General features: G+C 34.3%; 2 protein-coding genes across 2 annotated transcripts; both read right to left on the reverse strand.

Annotated features, from left to right (window-relative positions):
- Window positions 1-5,764: 5,764 nt before the first annotated feature.
- On the reverse strand, window positions 5,765-6,747 carry LOC130963001 (uncharacterized). The gene is made up of 2 exons (XM_057889151.1): window positions 6,461-6,747; window positions 5,765-6,314 (listed from the first exon to the last, which is right to left on the reverse strand). The coding sequence occupies exons 1-2, from the start codon at window positions 6,745-6,747 to the stop codon at window positions 5,765-5,767; spliced, it is 837 nt and encodes a 278-aa protein (XP_057745134.1).
- Window positions 6,748-14,781: 8,034 nt separating this feature from the next.
- Window positions 14,782-16,841, reverse strand: LOC130963002 (kinesin-like protein KIN-14L). The gene is made up of 6 exons (XM_057889152.1): window positions 16,587-16,841; window positions 16,332-16,524; window positions 15,760-15,855; window positions 15,513-15,661; window positions 15,289-15,381; window positions 14,782-15,123 (listed from the first exon to the last, which is right to left on the reverse strand). Exons 1-6 carry the CDS (start codon window positions 16,839-16,841, stop codon window positions 14,782-14,784), a joined length of 1,128 nt encoding a protein of 375 aa, XP_057745135.1.
- Between the last annotated feature and the right edge of the window lie 297 nt (window positions 16,842-17,138).

A 17,138-nucleotide genomic window follows, 5' to 3' on the forward strand; every position in this document is an offset into this window, starting at 1 on the left:
TGCCTTTTCAAATGTGTGTTGTCATTTTCAATAATTCTGACGTGCTTTGGCATGTACATTGTATGTGTGGTCCAAGAAGAAGAGAAATAATAAACAATATGACTGTGGGATAATAATTTTCAAAAAATCTAAGCATTATTTTGGTTTTTGGTGTAGGTCCAGAAGGTCAACCACAAGAGATTTCTTTGTCACAGAATGCCCCACAAACAAAGGAGGTAAAGTTATCTTATATAACTTTAAAGCTAGTTACTTTAAGAGTGAACACCCAATCCAGTCGCTGTCCTTTTTTTCGATGGATATCGCAACTCTTGTCCAAAAAAAAGGGACAAATCGGTCCCTGTCCCATACTTCCATGAGATGTCACGGTCCTTCCATCATCTCCTCTGACCAAAACAGACAGAAATTGCCTACGGGTCAGTTAACATTGTTGATGTGGAGGTAACACTCTGTTAAGTTCCACGTTGGCCATTAGGAAATAGACAGGGGTCGATCTGTCCTACTTTAGAAACATAAAACTACGTCGTTTTTGGGTTTTAATCCATGTTCCATTAGGGAATGAACAGGGGTCAATATGTCTTGCTTTAGAAACCTAAAACTACATCGTTTTTGGGGTTTCAATCCACGTTACATTAGGTAATGGACATGGGTCGATCTGTCCCGCTTTAGAAACCAAAACTTTGCAAATTTTTTGTTTCAATCCATGTTCTATTAGGGAAGGACAGGGGTCGATCTATCCCGCTTTAGAAACCAAAACATTGCAAATTCACCACAATAAATCTTATTTTGTAAATTCACCATAATAATTTTTATTTCATTCATTATCAAAAGTGTTGTTCACAACTCAACTCTAGGAAATAACAAAATTCAGCTATCAAAATTCTACACAGTTGCTCTAAACAAGCTTGCAATTACAATCCCACCAAGAAATGCTAACAAATTAAACCCATACCTAATACATCTACTTTCACCCATTTTCAATCTACATTTATCTAACTGATCTTCCAAACCAATTAATCTTTCCTCTAACTCATTAACTTTGTTATCCACTACAAAACCATGGCCTTCCAATCAATTCTGCTTTTGCTTTGATGCCCCAACAGAGACAACCTTATTATCATCCTCACCACATGAAGTAATATAATCATCTAACCATGCAAAGAAGTTGCAATGCCATTTTCTAGTCTACGAAAATGTTTAACATTTTTTAGCATCTATGGAATAGAAATTGAAAACAAAAAATTAGCTAAACCCTAAATAACTACCATGAAATAGGGGTAGTGAAAGAATAATCTGTCTGGATTCTTCATCGTCCCTGACATGAACAAAATTGCATGAAAACCACAATAACAAATTGGGACAACCCATTTCTTTTTTCTCGGAGCTCCAGCACTCCCACTAAAATTCAAGCTCCAGCCTGAATTGTCTCTACTTCGTCAGTTTGATGATGAACAATGCTCTCCACTACCAATCATGGTTTCCTAGGGTTTGTATCTGGGTTGGAAGAAGAGTGGGAGATTAGCTGCGTGGAATCACTTTCAAACCATTTTATTTCAGTGAAGACCAAAAATGACGTAGTTTTAGTTTCTAAAGCGGGACAAATTGATTCCTGTCCATTCCTTAATGGAACATGGATTGAAACCCAAAAACGACATAATTTTAGGTTTCTAAAGTGGGACAGATCAACCCCTGTCCATTCCCTAATGGAACATGGATTCAAACCCAAAAATGACGTAGTCGGGACAGATCGGCCCCTGTCCATTCCCTAATGGCCAACGTGGAACTTAACAAAGTATTAACCTCCACATCAGCAACGTTAACTAACATGTAGGCAATTTTCATCTTTTTTGGTTATAGGAGATCATGGAAGGACCGCGACGTCTCACGGAAGTATGGGACAGGGATTGATTTGTCCCCTTTTTTTTACAAGGGTCGCGATGTCCATCAAGAAAAAGGACAGGAATTGGATTGGGTGTTCACTCTGACTTTAACTTCATAAATTTTCTAAGACATCATCAAAAATTCTTTGTAGGTCCAGCATGCTACAAATTCCAGCAACATTCAAGAAGGTCCATCTGATGTAGCCTTCACAACTCAATCCAATCCAATCCGAAGGTTAAAGAACCCTGTTGTCAGGCCTCCACCTCTACCAACCCAGTATGTGCAATTCAGTCAAGCACATACAACAGATCAATCTAACCCAACTGCCAACATTCCAAGTTTCATGCCCATACCCCCACCAGCACCAAGGCCAACACTAGTTCAAATCTCAACCAGGACAACGTCAAGCTCTGAGGTCCCATACTTTGGCAAATCCTACAAGAAAAAAGGCCTGTCGGCACACTTTTTTCTTGCCACACTTTTAAAGCGTCCCGAAAAGTGGTCTATGGCCACGCTTTTACGAGGGTGGCCACTGATTTGTTATTTGGCCACGCTTTTTTTGCCACGCTTTTCAGGAAAATCGGCACGCTTTTACAAGGGTACCCACTTATAAATTTGGCCACACTTTTTTACTGCCACACTTGAAAAGCGTGGCGATAGAGGGAAATCGGCACGCTTTTACAATGGGTGGCCACTAATTAAAAATTTGGCCACCCGTTTTTTTGCCACGCTTAAAAAGCGTGGCCATAGAAGGAAATCGGCACGCTTTATATGTAACACCCTACCACTCTGAGCTTTACACTTAAGTCGTAAAACAGATGTGGTGTGGTATTACGACCTCTAAAATAAAATGTGTACATATAATAGCAGAAAGATTATAATATGCTAGGAGCCTTGAAGAATAGAGGGAATTAAAAAAATCGCGAAATAAAAGCGCAACGCTCATGAAACGAGTTATCTTGCGTGCTAAGAAAACAATAACTATTAAACAAAAGACAATAAAAGTAGGAATGGAGTGCCAAAGATACAAAATAACAAGCTCCTAACTCAGCCCGCAAAGACAAGACTGGCTGGAGAATATTCACACATATATACATATATATCCAAAACTCAAAGGTACATAAACACAATCCTGCCTCTCCATAAACCTCTAAGAGGATAAAAAAGAATAAGTTATGCGGAGAGAAAGCCAAGTACATATATATACATCATAGCACAACAAAATAACCCAATAACCACTTCGCCTCAAGTATCCAGACGCCTAGTGAGATGCCTCTCAACCTGCATCTGAAAAGCAACAACATAGTATGGATTGTGAACCGGAGGTTCTCAGTATGGTAAAGGTGCCCGCATAGTTAATACAAAAGGTCCCGGGAGAGCTAGAGGCATTCCTAGAACTCCGACACTCAGATTTCAGCTTAAGAATTCAACTAAACCAGAAATTAGGTAAGTTATCTAAGGTATTAAAGTTCTAAACCTAACCTTAACTTAACACTTCACTTTCTGACTCCTCCAATCCTCCGAGACACTGGTGGAACAACCCTCGTCATTTTTTCCATCAGACAAGGGGCCTCTTAGTTGCCTAGACAAACATTACAGACAAGGAAAACACAAATAGAGAAGCATTTACAGCAAGTAGAACAAGTAGCAGATAAGCAAAATTTAACAGTTAAGCAAACTAAAACAATGCACACTCAAACAAAGCAAGCAAATGCATATGATGCATGCCTGTCCTATGGCTGATGAGTCTCATCTGTCGGTTATACAGCCACCCTGACATGTCCTGGTAATTAACCATTGGACAATCCCTCTATGCACGTATCCCCAAGCTCAATAATATTTCATGGAGTCAAACTTCAAGCTCAAATATAATATTCCATGGAGTCACACTCCAAGCTCAATAATATAGTATTTCATGGAGTCAAACTCCAAGTTCAATAATATTCCATGGAGTCAAACTCCAAGCTCAAATATAATATTCAATATTCATATATATATGCATGTCCATGGGGAAATCCAGGAAGTTAAAGTGCCCGGTCACATCTTGCAACAGAGGGTCAACAAATAGTCTCAAATACGCAATCCACATAATAATCTCATTCCTTTTTAAAATAACACTTCAAATCAAAACTCAAATTCTTACAGAAATTTTTGGCAGTATCTCCTCTAAACTTTGAATTTCTGCCACCTTCAAGGGTCCTAATTATCAAACCAAACACCTCTCATTCATTTAAATCATTTCCAATAACAAATTATTTCAAAATAAAACAAATACCAATATTAAATCTTTTTCCAAAACCAACCAACTTCAAAAGCAAATTATTAACAACAGCTAAACCACACATTTTATTTCATATACACAATCCATCAATTATACTTTTAGTTCATTCCTATCTTAAGGTCTTCTAGCCTAAGTTTTCACGTGACATTAAACATTAACTACGAGAAACCAAAACCATACCTTCGTACAGAATCAAAATATGCAAAGCTCAGGAGAAGCTTTCTGACTGAGCTATCGAAGAAGAAAACGTCCAGAATCGTCTATGCCTCCTAAAACTCTTGTTGGCCGAACTCAAGGAGTAGAGGAGCTACGTCACCGTTAACTTCCACCGATCAAAAGTGATGCCAACGTGTAGAGGAAGAGGATACAAAAACTTTTACCGGATTAAATTTTTTATTGGGGTTATCGCTGCCGCCTTTTATATATATATATATATATATATATATATATATATATATATATATATATATATATATATATAGCATAAATGATATTAGTAATTTAAGGATGAAAGATATTTAGTGAAGTATTAGTAAGCTAAGTTTACCAAAGAGTAACGATATTTATTGATATCATCTATCAAACTCGATAATAATATTATGATCTAAACTCTATTTTTAAATTAAAATATCAATTACTCAAATTAAAATATACATATAAGTTTCATTATTTATAAATTACTGGAATTATAGTTTTAATTATGTAAAATATTTCATCATAAAATATATATATATATATATATATATATATATATATATATATATATATATATAGAATATGAATTTGATTGAATTCAAATAGTTATAAAATTAGTTTAATTACTAATAATAAAATAATTTCTAAAAATAGAAAACTCCAATTTATGAAATAAATTGTAACTTATTTATATTTATATTTTTAAAACTGAGGGTCTCTACATTCTACCCATCTTACAAAAATTTTTGCCCTCGAAAATTGATATAAAATAGAAAAGATTCATACTAACGTAACTTCCCTTCTTAAACATGTCAAAGAAAAATAGAAAGATTTGACATATTTAGTTTGCAAATCTAGGATATTCTTATGGCTTAAAAGTCTACGCAAAGCGGAAGATACAAGATAGGCTCGATGCAGAAGGGTTATAAGGCAGGCCGGGATTAAAACGACGGGTTTATCGCTTCTAATACTCGCTTCATCTAGCTCCTAAGTTCTGTCGATTCTAATGGTGTCATCATACGTAATACTATCGAAACTGGTTCAGCCTCTGACACTAAATATATCACAACTTACTCTTTCTCTCGACACCTAATTGATTATCAATTGCGGGTTCAATCCATGTCATGTCTCTTCCTCGTAACTCACCATCTCTGGGTTTCAGGTAATAGTCCCGCATAACTCTCAACATTTCCGGTTCCTTATGTATAACTTAAGTTGTATGCTCAAAATAGTCCAACCCACTACTGTTGCGCCACTCTTATCATTATTCTCCAAGAACTTAGTCACTTTTCTAGGCTGACTAACTATCGTTCTGTCTCACCATTCGGAGGTCATTAGTCGATCGTTCAGTTGAAAATCACAATGCTCACAACTCGGTAATGTACTACAATGAATGCTACATGTTATTTACTATGCAAGGCAGTCAAAAATGTCGATTACCAGTTCGTGATTACCTCTAATCGGAGTATCTATGCTTCCAGCACCATCCGTTGTCATAGTGAACATGCGTCCCTGATGTTGTGCCTTTCTAGCTTCTTGATTCTTCTTCTTTTCCGGACAATTCCAAGACAAATGCCTAACTCCACCACAGTAATAGCATACACCTAAACCAGCCCTGCACGGAGTATTCGGGTGGTACTTTCCACACCTCTTACAAGTCAAATCATTCGGTGGGGTCTGAGCTTGCTTTCCTATGCCTCTTCCCTCGATGTTGTTATTATTAAATCTCTGGAAGTTATTCTGGCCCAAATGTGGTTGTGGGGTATAACTACCTCGCTTGAAATCTTGTCCTCTAGGGGCGAAGTTCCTTCCCTGATCTCTCCTAACAAAAACTCGCTGATCACTCTTATCTGATGTCGCCTTCCTCAGACAATCCTCAGCCACCCTACTCTTATTCACCAATTCAGAAATACTCTGATCTCTATTGGGGCAACGAAGCTCAGAATATCGCTCCGAAGACCTCCCTCATATTTAATACACTTCCATTAAGCAAAATCTTTAGGCGCACCTTGACAGATACGAGAAAAGCGACATAACTCCTCAAACCTGCTAGTATACTCAGTAACAGTCATCTGTCCCTGCTTTAACTGCATTAATTCAAGTTACTTGGCATTTCTAGCTGAATTAGAAAAGTATTTCTTATAGAACTCTATTCGGAAGACCTCCCAAAGAAACACAGAACCATCTGGCTGCAGGATACGTCGTGTCCCCTGCCACCAATATTGAGCCTCACCTTGCAGTTGATAAGTTCCAAACTCAACCCATTGCTCTTCAGGAACCAATTGAGCCTGCAGTGCTCGTTCCATAGTCTGAATCCAATTGTTTGCATCAATGGGATTTGAGGCTACCTTGAAGGTCGCAAGGTGAACTTTCAGAAATGTAGCAAGTGTCATGAGACCGTCCTCATCATTATTGTTCCCGTGATTACCCTAGTTTATCTGATTACCCAGTGCCTCGACTGTCGTTTGCATAGCCGCAGCCATATTTCTCAGGGCAGCCATAGTCTACTGGACCATTCCCTGCCGGGTCAGGAGTAACGGTGCCTATCATACCTCTACCTCGCCCGCGACCGCGTCCGCGAGTTGACATCTGGTTTCTTTTCGCAACAAACAAGTGATATCAAGTTGATCAGTCTCAATATCGCAAGTCTATTGCTTTAAGTTCCAAATGCATGCTCATGAACGTTTATGACACATATATCAATCAGATATCCTAATAGCACATACACACACCCAGAGTATGCCCATAAGCATAATCAGTCCATCCCTCAGGCTCTACAGGAACGAACTGCTCTGATAGCATAATGTAACACCCTACCACTCTGAGCTTTACGCTTAAGTCATAAAACAGAGGTGTTGTGATATTACGACCTCTAAAATAAAATGTGTACATATAATAGCAGAAAAATTATAATATGCTAGGAGCCTTGAAGAATAGAGGGAATAAAAAAATCGTGAAATAAAAGCGCAACACTCAAGGAACGAGTTATCTTGCGTGCTAAGAAAACTATAACTATTAAACATAAGACAATAAAAGTAGGAATGGAGTGCCAAAGATACAAAATAACAAGCTCCTAACTCAGCCCGCGAAGACAAGACTGGCCGGAGAATATTCACACATATATACATATATATCCGAAACTCAAAGGTACATAAACACAATCCTGCCTCTCCATTAACCTCTAAGAGGATAAAAAAGAATAAGTTATGCGGAGAGAAAGCCAAGTACATATATATACATCAAAGCACAATATAATAACCCAGTAACCACTTCGCCTCAGGTATCTAGACGCCTAGTGAGATGCCTCTCGACCTGCATCTGAAAAGCAATAACATAGTATGGAATGAGAACTGGAGGTTCTCAGTATGGTAAAGGTGCACGCATAGTTAATATAAAAGGTCCCGGGAGAGCCAAAGGCATTCCTAGAACTCCAACACTCAGATTTCAGCTTAAGGATTCAACTAAACCAGAAATTAGGTAAGTTATCTAAGGTATTAAAGTTCTAAACCTAACTTTAACTTAACACTTCACTTTCTGACTCCTCCAATCCTCTGAGACACTGGTGGAACAACCCTCGTCATTCCTCCGTCAAACAAAGGGCCTCTTAGTTGCATAGATAAACATTACAGACAAGGAAAACACAAATAGAGAAACATTTAGAGCAAGTAGAACAAGTAGCAGATAAGCAGAATTTAACAGTTAAGCAAACTAAAACAATGCACACTCAAACAAAGCAAGCAAATGCATATGATGCATGCCTGTCCTATGGCTGACGAGTCTCATCTGTCGGTTATACAGCCACCCCGACATGTCCTGGTAATTAACCATTGGACAATCTCTCTGTGCATGCATCCCCAAGCTCAATAATATTCCATGAAGTTAAACTCCAAGCTCAAATATAATATTCCATGGAGTCACACTCCAAGCTCAGTAATATAGTATTCAATGGAGTCAAACTGCAAGCTCAATAATATTCCATGGAGTCAAACTCCAAGCTCAAATATAATATTCAATATTCATATATATATGCATGCCCATGGGGGAATCTAGCGAGTTAAAGTGCCCGGTCACATCTTGCGGCAGAGGGTCAACAAATAGTCTCAAATATGTAAGCCACATAATAATCTCTTTCCTTGTTAAAATAACACTTCAAATCAAAACTCCAATTCTTACAGAAATTTTGGCAGTATCTCCTCTAAACTTCAAATTTCTGCCACCCTTCAAGGGTCCTAATTATCAAACCAAACACCTCTCAGTCATTCAAATCATTTCCAATAATAAATTATTTCAAAATCAAACAAATACCAATAATAAATCTTTTTCCAAAACCAACTAACTTCAACAGCAAATTATTAACAACAGCTAAACCACACATTTTATTTTATATACACAATCCATCAATTATACTTTTAGTTCATTCCTATCTTAAGGTCTTCTAGCCTAAGTTTTCACGTGACATTAAACATTAACTACGAGAAACCAAAACTATACCTTCGTACGGAATCAAAATATTCAAAGCTCAGGAGAAGCTTTCTGACCGAGCTATCGAAGAAGAAAACGTTCATAATCGTCTGTGCCTCCTAAAACTCTTGTTGGCCAAACTCAAGGGGTAGAGGAGCTGCGTCACCGTCAACTTCGACCGATCAAAAGTGGTGCCAACGTGTAGAGGAGGAGGATACGAATAATTTTACCGGATTAAATTTTTTATTGGGATTACATATATCAAGAAATCAAAGCCGAAAGGTTAGAAGAGGTTTACATTCTTACGCTTCTCTCTCTCGGTCACTCTTCTCTCTCGCCCCTCATTCTTTCGTATATATATATATATATATATATATATATATATATATATATATATATATATATATATGGCAGCGCAAGTATAATAATGATAATAAAGTAAATGTTACTTGTTCCTTCAGATGTTACTATTATATATAAAGCTGGCTAATGATATAATAATAAGGCTAACAATTCTCATAACTATTTATTACATATATGTATACGTATACAACGGCTTTCCATTAGGTAAATGGCTAACGCCTTATATATATATATATATATATATATATATATATATATATATATATACTAGCGTGATAACCCGTGCAATGCACAGGATTCACGAAATTTAAACTTTTTTAAAAGAAAAATATTAAGAATATAATTAAAATATATTCTATAAAAATAGATATGTTGTATTAAATTTGAATAATTACAAAATTATCACTACACTAAAATAAAAAAATAGAATACAACAATTATTCAATATGTCAATAAATGATAAAACATATTTTCTAAGATAATAAAAGATAATAAAATATTCAAACAATTGCTAGACACTAAAAAAACAGAAAAAAGAAATCCAACAGAGATGTAATTTACTATTACATATTATCTTAAAAATACATAACGTCAAGATACCTACTGATAGCAAAACAAAATATATACAACATATATAAATTTGTTCATTAAACAAAAAACAAAATATGTCCAAGACAACTTGACATATAATTCAAAATATCCATCAAATAAAGTTATACAAAAGAAGCCTAACGTCGCTGAATCGATAACTCTATCTGGCGGTTAGCTATCGAGCCGATTTTCAAGGTAATGATATCACCCTCTTTTAAATTGTATACTCTATAATATTCATTCCACCCGACCCCAAATTTCTATTCTCCACCTCTTCCTCCACTTTTCAGTAAGTGAAAAAAGAACACATTCTTCTCTACATTGGAATCTGGACCAGTGATCGTCCAAATCGATCGATCTCCAGATAATTTAAGATACGCAGCAAATTTTGAAGCCAAATACTGCAACGAATAATTCATAGTTAACATAAACATAATATTTTCATACACAATGACAGATTTAGGAAGAACATCCAATAAGCTTGCAAGAAAAAAAAAATAAAAGAAATCAGTCTTTTGAGATGAAGTTACCAATCTAGATTGACCTAGATCCGAAGCCATGATGATCTTTTCATAAGAAACCCCTGGAGCATATCTAATTCAGGATAATTTAAATATGTTAGTCACCACAGTAAAAAATAGCAAGCTATATCCCATGATATTAAAATCCAAAATAGAAGGAAAAAAAGTTACATCTAGCATTACCTAGGATCAGACAATTCGTTTGCCGAGTTACTTTGTTCGTTGACCTCTAATGATAAACTGCTTCCACTAGACAAATCTATCGGATTATGCAGATCATCCCCTACCACTGTCCCATCCTGATCATTGTTTTCATCACCATCTGATGAAAACTGATCATCAGATGGTTTAGACCCAGATAGAACCATTACATCAGCTGATGAGTCCTCATCAATCTTTGTATACTTAATGTGGAAGACTTTTGATACATTATCAAGTGTCTCTGAATCCATTAGCTCAGACACATATGCATCAGGATCAAGGTAAACTTGGATGGGTTGGTTATCCTTATTCCATAATGAAACAAAAAAAATTCCAAAACCGACATACCTAAATTGAATAGATGTCTCTCTATCGATAAAATAGAAAGTTCTAATCTGTTCAAATGAGTAGTCAGTTATGAGCAACTGATCATTTTTTCTTATTACCTCCAACACTAGACAATTATCTAGCTCGTCAATGACATAGAACATTGGCCCAAATCCTTCGCCATGAGTTGAAACAAAAGTTGAGGGAAGAAGTCTCTCACCCTATATTCAAATTTCTTCCCAGAGTTAATTCATGTCTAACAAAAGATGCTAAAAATGCTTCAGATAATTTTACCTAATTATTTAGTAAACATAGGTATATATACCTTTAAATCTACCATTATTACCAACTGAGCAACGCGTAAATGAACTGACATTATAATGAGCATCACAAAAACAAGTAATTAAGTAACTAACACATATGAGGTTTTTTTGAATGTCCAAGAAAAAAATACTAAAGTTTTGAAAGAAACAATGAAAAAGAGATTGCTATTATCTTGATGGATTCTGAAACCAAATCATGTACATAAACTTCAAATCATCTTTTCACGTATTAATAACTGCTGAATTTTTAAAGTCAGTATCAATTTATGTATGATTAGTAAAGATTATATTATTTACTTTGAATGGACATTGATAATTTAGGAAAACTAATATTTTTAGAGTTGTTTTATTCTACACCCATTTGAGATTAGAAATACCAGGAACTCAGAATTAGCTAATCAAACTCATCTAACAGGGAAAAGAAACTATCAAGAGGAGGAAAGTAGAAAAGACCACTAACTGAATCATAAAGAAGGAACAGCAACCATTCATAAACAAAAGAAGAAATAGATGAACAAAAATATTGTTATTTATTCTAGTAAATTAAATTTCTACTAATGCTAATTATAATGTTGAGAAGTTTCAGAAAGCTAACCACTACTAATAATAATAATTTAAAGAAAGAATCATGAATTATGAATTTGTTAATTAGAATATGCATTACGAACGATATGAAAAAAAGAAAATATACAAAAATTAGATCAATATTAAAATATAAAAGACCAGAATGAATATTCAAAAATTATAAATACAATTTTCTTTTTTTTACTCTTAAAAATATTTTAAATTATCTGCTTAATATTTTTTTTATTGGATACAATATAGTAATACCAAAATTACTGAATTTCACACGGCCAATACAACCTCGCTGAAACTAAATTAATTAACTTGCTAAAAAGAAATTAACAAAAAAATAGCTTCCTGTTATTATCATTTGAACTTCTCTCATGTTAATAACTTACATTTTAGTATGTTACCATAAATGTAGCTTCCTAATCAAGATGGTTAACAAAAGAAGCAGCTACCCACGTGTGACAACCTGCTAACAAAAAGCATAAAAAAAAGAACTTAATAAGAATCAGATGTTGGACATATCCAAGTATCAGAGATCCGTTGTTTTGGAAATCAAAAATTTCTTTCTTTCTTTTTAAATCAGGGAAGAACGTCTCCTTGAATGATACATGCATGCCAAAATATATGACAATCTCTTATATTGGTTCAAATTAAGACTCAGCAAGATGCGAGAGCAACAAAAATTTGAGTATCAGTCAAAAAAATAATCAGAAAGGATACTTGAACTGAGACTATTCACATAAAGGTATTAAATGGATATTTTCAGAAGACAAAACTTTAGTTGATGAAATCACCGAAAGGAAAGCTACGAAAAATGAAAAGAAAAGCAAAAGAAAAAAAAGTGAAGAGAAGATTATGTTGGGACGGCAACAGTTAGAGCAAAACCTTAACTTGCTATTCAATTGTCAGAAAATTTACCTGTTCAAAGAAATGGAGACGCCGGGACCACTGGCGATGACGATAAGTTTGTATCTTGTAGGATTATTTGAGGTTTAACGCTGCAAAAAGTAGCGCGGTGTCTTTCTGGGTTGAGTGAGTTGAGACCCCACAGGGAGAGGATGGAGGGTGACGACGTTAGGTCTTCTTTCCGACCTTCTTTTTTATATCGTGTGTGTGTGTCTTGTTTGTGAACTTTGTTTTTTTATTGTGTGTGTGTGGGGGTAGGGAGGGGATGGCAGAAGAGAGAGACACCTTTGGTTTTTTGATGTTTTCTTGGTAATGTTAAAGAACTAAAAATACTAATAGAAGATATAAGATTATAATTAAAATAATATAGATAATTCATTAAAAAAAATGACACTAAAAGAACGGTTATGAGAAATAAATCATTAGACAATACAATTAATTTCAAAATTATTAATTAGAAAATTTTTTAATATTTATGATAGCTAAAAATAACTAAATATTGAGAAAAATATATCGTAATATAATTTTTTCTATTCATTTCAGAATTTTTGATATCAATAAATTTTATGTGTCCCAAAGTTTAACTAATTTTCACAATTTTTTTTATTTTTATTTTCTATTGATAATTAGAGAAAAAAATGATGGAAAATCACAGGAAAAAAAATGAAAGAAATAATTACTTAATAAAAATTGTACTCAATATAAAATAGATTAACATACAAATTAACAGAAATAAGTAAAAAAATAATTAAGAATGTAATATTTTTTTATAAAAAAAATGGTTCTTCCTCTTAAATATGAAACTTGTTAAGAGAAAAGTTAATTATTGTTAATAATTTTATCAGTAAAAATTTTTTTAGTAATAAAATATTCCTAACAATTTTTTAAACTAATCTTTCCTTTTTTCTTATATCGACCGAATCAATAACTTTTATAACATAAAAAAAGTAAACTTTGTGTAGATATTAATTGTTTATATGTACTGTAAAATAAAGTTTGTAATTAACCCAGAAACCAAGAAAAAAAAAGGAAGAAAATTAAATATTAAATATATCAATTATCCTCAAGTACAAAATGAAATTTAAAACTTCTATCAAATTAAGATGACATTTGAAAACTTAAAATATCCATTTTTCCGAAAATAATTTTATAAATAAATTGAATCTTGTGAGAAGTAAAATTATAATTTAGTCTAAAAAAAATATATAGTTATAATAATGGTATAGGAATTAAAAAAAAAAAAACAAACTCCATCAAAGCATGTGATAGAAAATCATTAAGGAGAAGCTGGTTTAAAAGAAGGCTAACTTTCAAAATTATCTGAACGTAAAATAGCAATGCTTCCTTTAATATCAGAAACGACAACCAATACCCATTTCAGCATCCATAACAACGCAATCTTAAACTAACCCCAGGAATGGGTCAGAGTAAAGTTGCTCCAATCTTTTTGTATCCTAAATTAGAATTTATAATTGAAACAGTTCAGGAAAAAAATAAAACAGTTCTGGTCATGAAAGGGGAAAAATATCATCTAAAATGTGGAGGTTTGGAAAACTGGAAAAATAAATTTCTAATCACCTTTGAATTTGTAACTTTTATTATTTGTGACCCTACTATCTTATTTCAAGGGTGATTAAAGTCTTACTTGATCACTTTACCAACCTCCTCAAAATAGATCAACATAAATGGATTTTTATCCTACTATACCAAAGATAAGATAACTTTTATTACTAAAGGAAACGTGAGAGAGAGACAGAGACTCTATAAGGTAAAAGAATTCAAGACAGAATCTTGTGCAATAGAATTCAACATAAAATTCAATAGTGTGTACCTAAGTAGAACTACAAAAGAAGTCTGAGTTTGGTATTTGTATATGGAATATGTGAATTCTTTTGAGCTAGTGATGTGATCATATCTCCCAAACAAGAAGGAGACTTGTTAATGAATTGCACTTCCTTTAGTCTTTCCCCTGTGATCTCGGACTTGTCTACTCATTCACTTCCAGAAAGCTCTATCAAATGCAGACAACTACGAATGGTGTTATGGGATGTATCTCTTCCGTGAACATGCACGGTCACCAACTGAATTAAACAACCTTTATTGTCAGTGTCTGCGTTAAACATTTAAATTCAGGTTATAGGGTCTGAACAAATTTAAAAAATTACCCGTGGGAACAACTACTCCTATTGTTCAGTGCAGTAGAACTGACAGCACAGTTGACCTCACCGAGTTTCATCAGGGTCAAAACATCACTTGTAGATGTCACCGGACGAAATGTAGCATCAAGAAGACTCAATTGATCATCATTACAGCTCCTAATCTCTAATTTATTATCTGTTTCGTCCTTAGCAAGTAGGTTTCTAAATTGTTCATTGTAAATCTCAACCATTTGAACATAAATGTCATATGTCATAATGTTTTTCCTGTCATTACACATTCGAAACAAATAGTTAAGAGGGAGATAATTGATCCACATATCCTTAAAGGTTCCACCTGATGGACACTCTTCCAAAAGAAACAAGAAACAAAAATATTAGATGGATATATAATTGGTTTAAGTTTGCATATATAGTAAGCAGATTTTGCGTCTTATTTCATTAGTCTGTGTCCACATTAATTAATGTATGGAAGAACGAATGCAATCTGTATCATACTTCTTTTATCTTACCATGGTGTATGTCTTCCTAGATCTAGTTTCACCATATGCGAAAATACAAACATTATATCCATCCATCACGGATCTAATTAACGGGTCTATGTCCTTAAAAATCTCATATGTGTACAAAGTTAGAATAAATTTCAATAAGATGATGTAAAAGAGAGGGAAGGAGAGGAAAATTTTCTGTAAACAGCATGTGGAACTTTACCTTAGCCAGCCTTTGCACAAAAAACCCGACTGAAGTGAAAAAGTTTCCTTCCATCTTTCAATGTTTTGGATGGATCTAAACTGAATACAGAACCATCCTCCCCAATGAAATCAATAATATTCTTGGATTTAGCCTGGAATGTGGGTCTGATTTTGCAGTAAACTCGAATATTACCTATAATTTGGAAATGAAAAGTTTGACAAAATTAACTTTGCTCAATAATATATAAAGAGAAAGTGGTCATTAATTAAATAAGCAATTAAAAATTCAACCTTTCAGATCTTGAACCATGTTAAATAATTTCCCATTCTCTTCTACTACTCTGTTATATCCACTATCTTTAGTTGCTATATCCTCTACTTGACTCCCTGAATTCATAAATCAGTATTTCATCTCAATAATTAATAACCATAAAATTGATTCTCAAAACACACAATTAACTCACAACCAGAAGGAAAAAAAAAAGAATCAATCCAAAAAGTAACAAACTAACAAATGAAACCATCCAAATTCAAACACAATAACCTTAGGAATTTTGGAATAGTTCCAACACAAATCTCAATTGATCACATACCAGTGTAAATGAAAACACCGCTTTAACAACCAAATTTATCAAGATGGTTCCCATCCTCTAGCAGTATTTGAAGTATTCTGCAAAACAAATTGGGAGTGACCTATTCATCGTGATAAGTTCCTAACAAATAAGAAATTGCAGAACGAACAACGACAATTCATAATGATATCTAATTGCTCAAGCAAGATCTAAACTTAATAGGAAATGTTAACAACACTTTTTCACTTCCTTTACTGAGTAAATAGATATTTTTGTGATACCTAACTTCACCTCCATCAAGACCGTCGCTGCTGCTACAGTACGACATCTTGTTCGTATTATTCAAATGCTGCTTATGCTTCTCCTTCTGCTCCATCGGCACTACCGGACACTTCTTCCTCTTCCGATCGGAGTCTATCTTCGCCGGAATTTCAGAGAGAGTGAGAAGAGATGTGTCACTGAGAGGGCTCCGAATCAGAATCAGCTTGACAAAAAGGAAAGTAGTGAGGAACGTTGGTGCTTCACTAGTACGTACGATGCCCTAACCTCACCTCCATCACCACCGTGGCTATTGCCACAGTATGACATCTTCTTCGTCTTGTTCAAATGTGGCTTATGCTTCTCCTTCTGCTCCGCCGGCACCACTGGAGACTTCTTCCTCTTTCGATCAGACTCTATGTTCGCCGGAATTCCAGAGAAACAGAGAAGAGATATGTGACTGAGAAGGCTCCGAATCAGAATCGGCTTGACGAAAAGGAAAGTAGTGAGGAAGAGATAATGTCTTCCTAATGGAACACCCATGTTCCCCAATCAGATTCATTCTAACTACATCGTGTGGTCCACATCTATTGATCTAATGCATCCAGTATCCTAAAAATTTTTAACTTTTTTTTACGAAAAAATATCTATCTCTAGACTATTAAAGTATTAAGATAGATAACTATGTTAAATATATCAATAAACTAATAAAAGCAACCATGTATTTGATTAGGCATGACTAAATAAAAAAAATGGGTGAAAAATATATTTTTAACTTACTTTTTAGTGCAGTTGATAAATTTCTAATAATAAAAGTAAGATTACCGAAAAATTCATTAT

Source organism: Arachis stenosperma, chromosome 2, assembly GCF_014773155.1.
Source record: "Arachis stenosperma cultivar V10309 chromosome 2, arast.V10309.gnm1.PFL2, whole genome shotgun sequence".
Classification (NCBI taxonomy): Eukaryota; Viridiplantae; Streptophyta; class Magnoliopsida; order Fabales; family Fabaceae; genus Arachis; species Arachis stenosperma.

What these genes read in the sequence shown, in the direction of transcription:
- LOC130963001 (XM_057889151.1), bottom strand. Translation starts at nt 6,747, where the DNA reads ATGACACTTGCTACATTTCTGAAAGTTCACCTTGCGACCTTCAAGGTA. An exon ending in AATTCAGCTAGAAATGCCAA is followed by an intron (nt 6,315 to 6,460) that starts GTAACTTGAATT and finishes AATATGAGGGAG; the next exon opens with GTCTTCGGAGCGATATTCTG.
- LOC130963002 (XM_057889152.1), bottom strand. Translation starts at nt 16,841, where the DNA reads ATGGGTGTTCCATTAGGAAGACATTATCTCTTCCTCACTACTTTCCTT. An exon ending in ACGGTGGTGATGGAGGTGAG is followed by an intron (nt 16,525 to 16,586) that starts GTTAGGGCATCG and finishes CTTTTTGTCAAG; the next exon opens with CTGATTCTGATTCGGAGCCC. An exon ending in CAGCGACGGTCTTGATGGAG is followed by an intron (nt 15,856 to 16,331) that starts GTGAAGTTAGGT and finishes TTATGAATTCAG; the next exon opens with GGAGTCAAGTAGAGGATATA.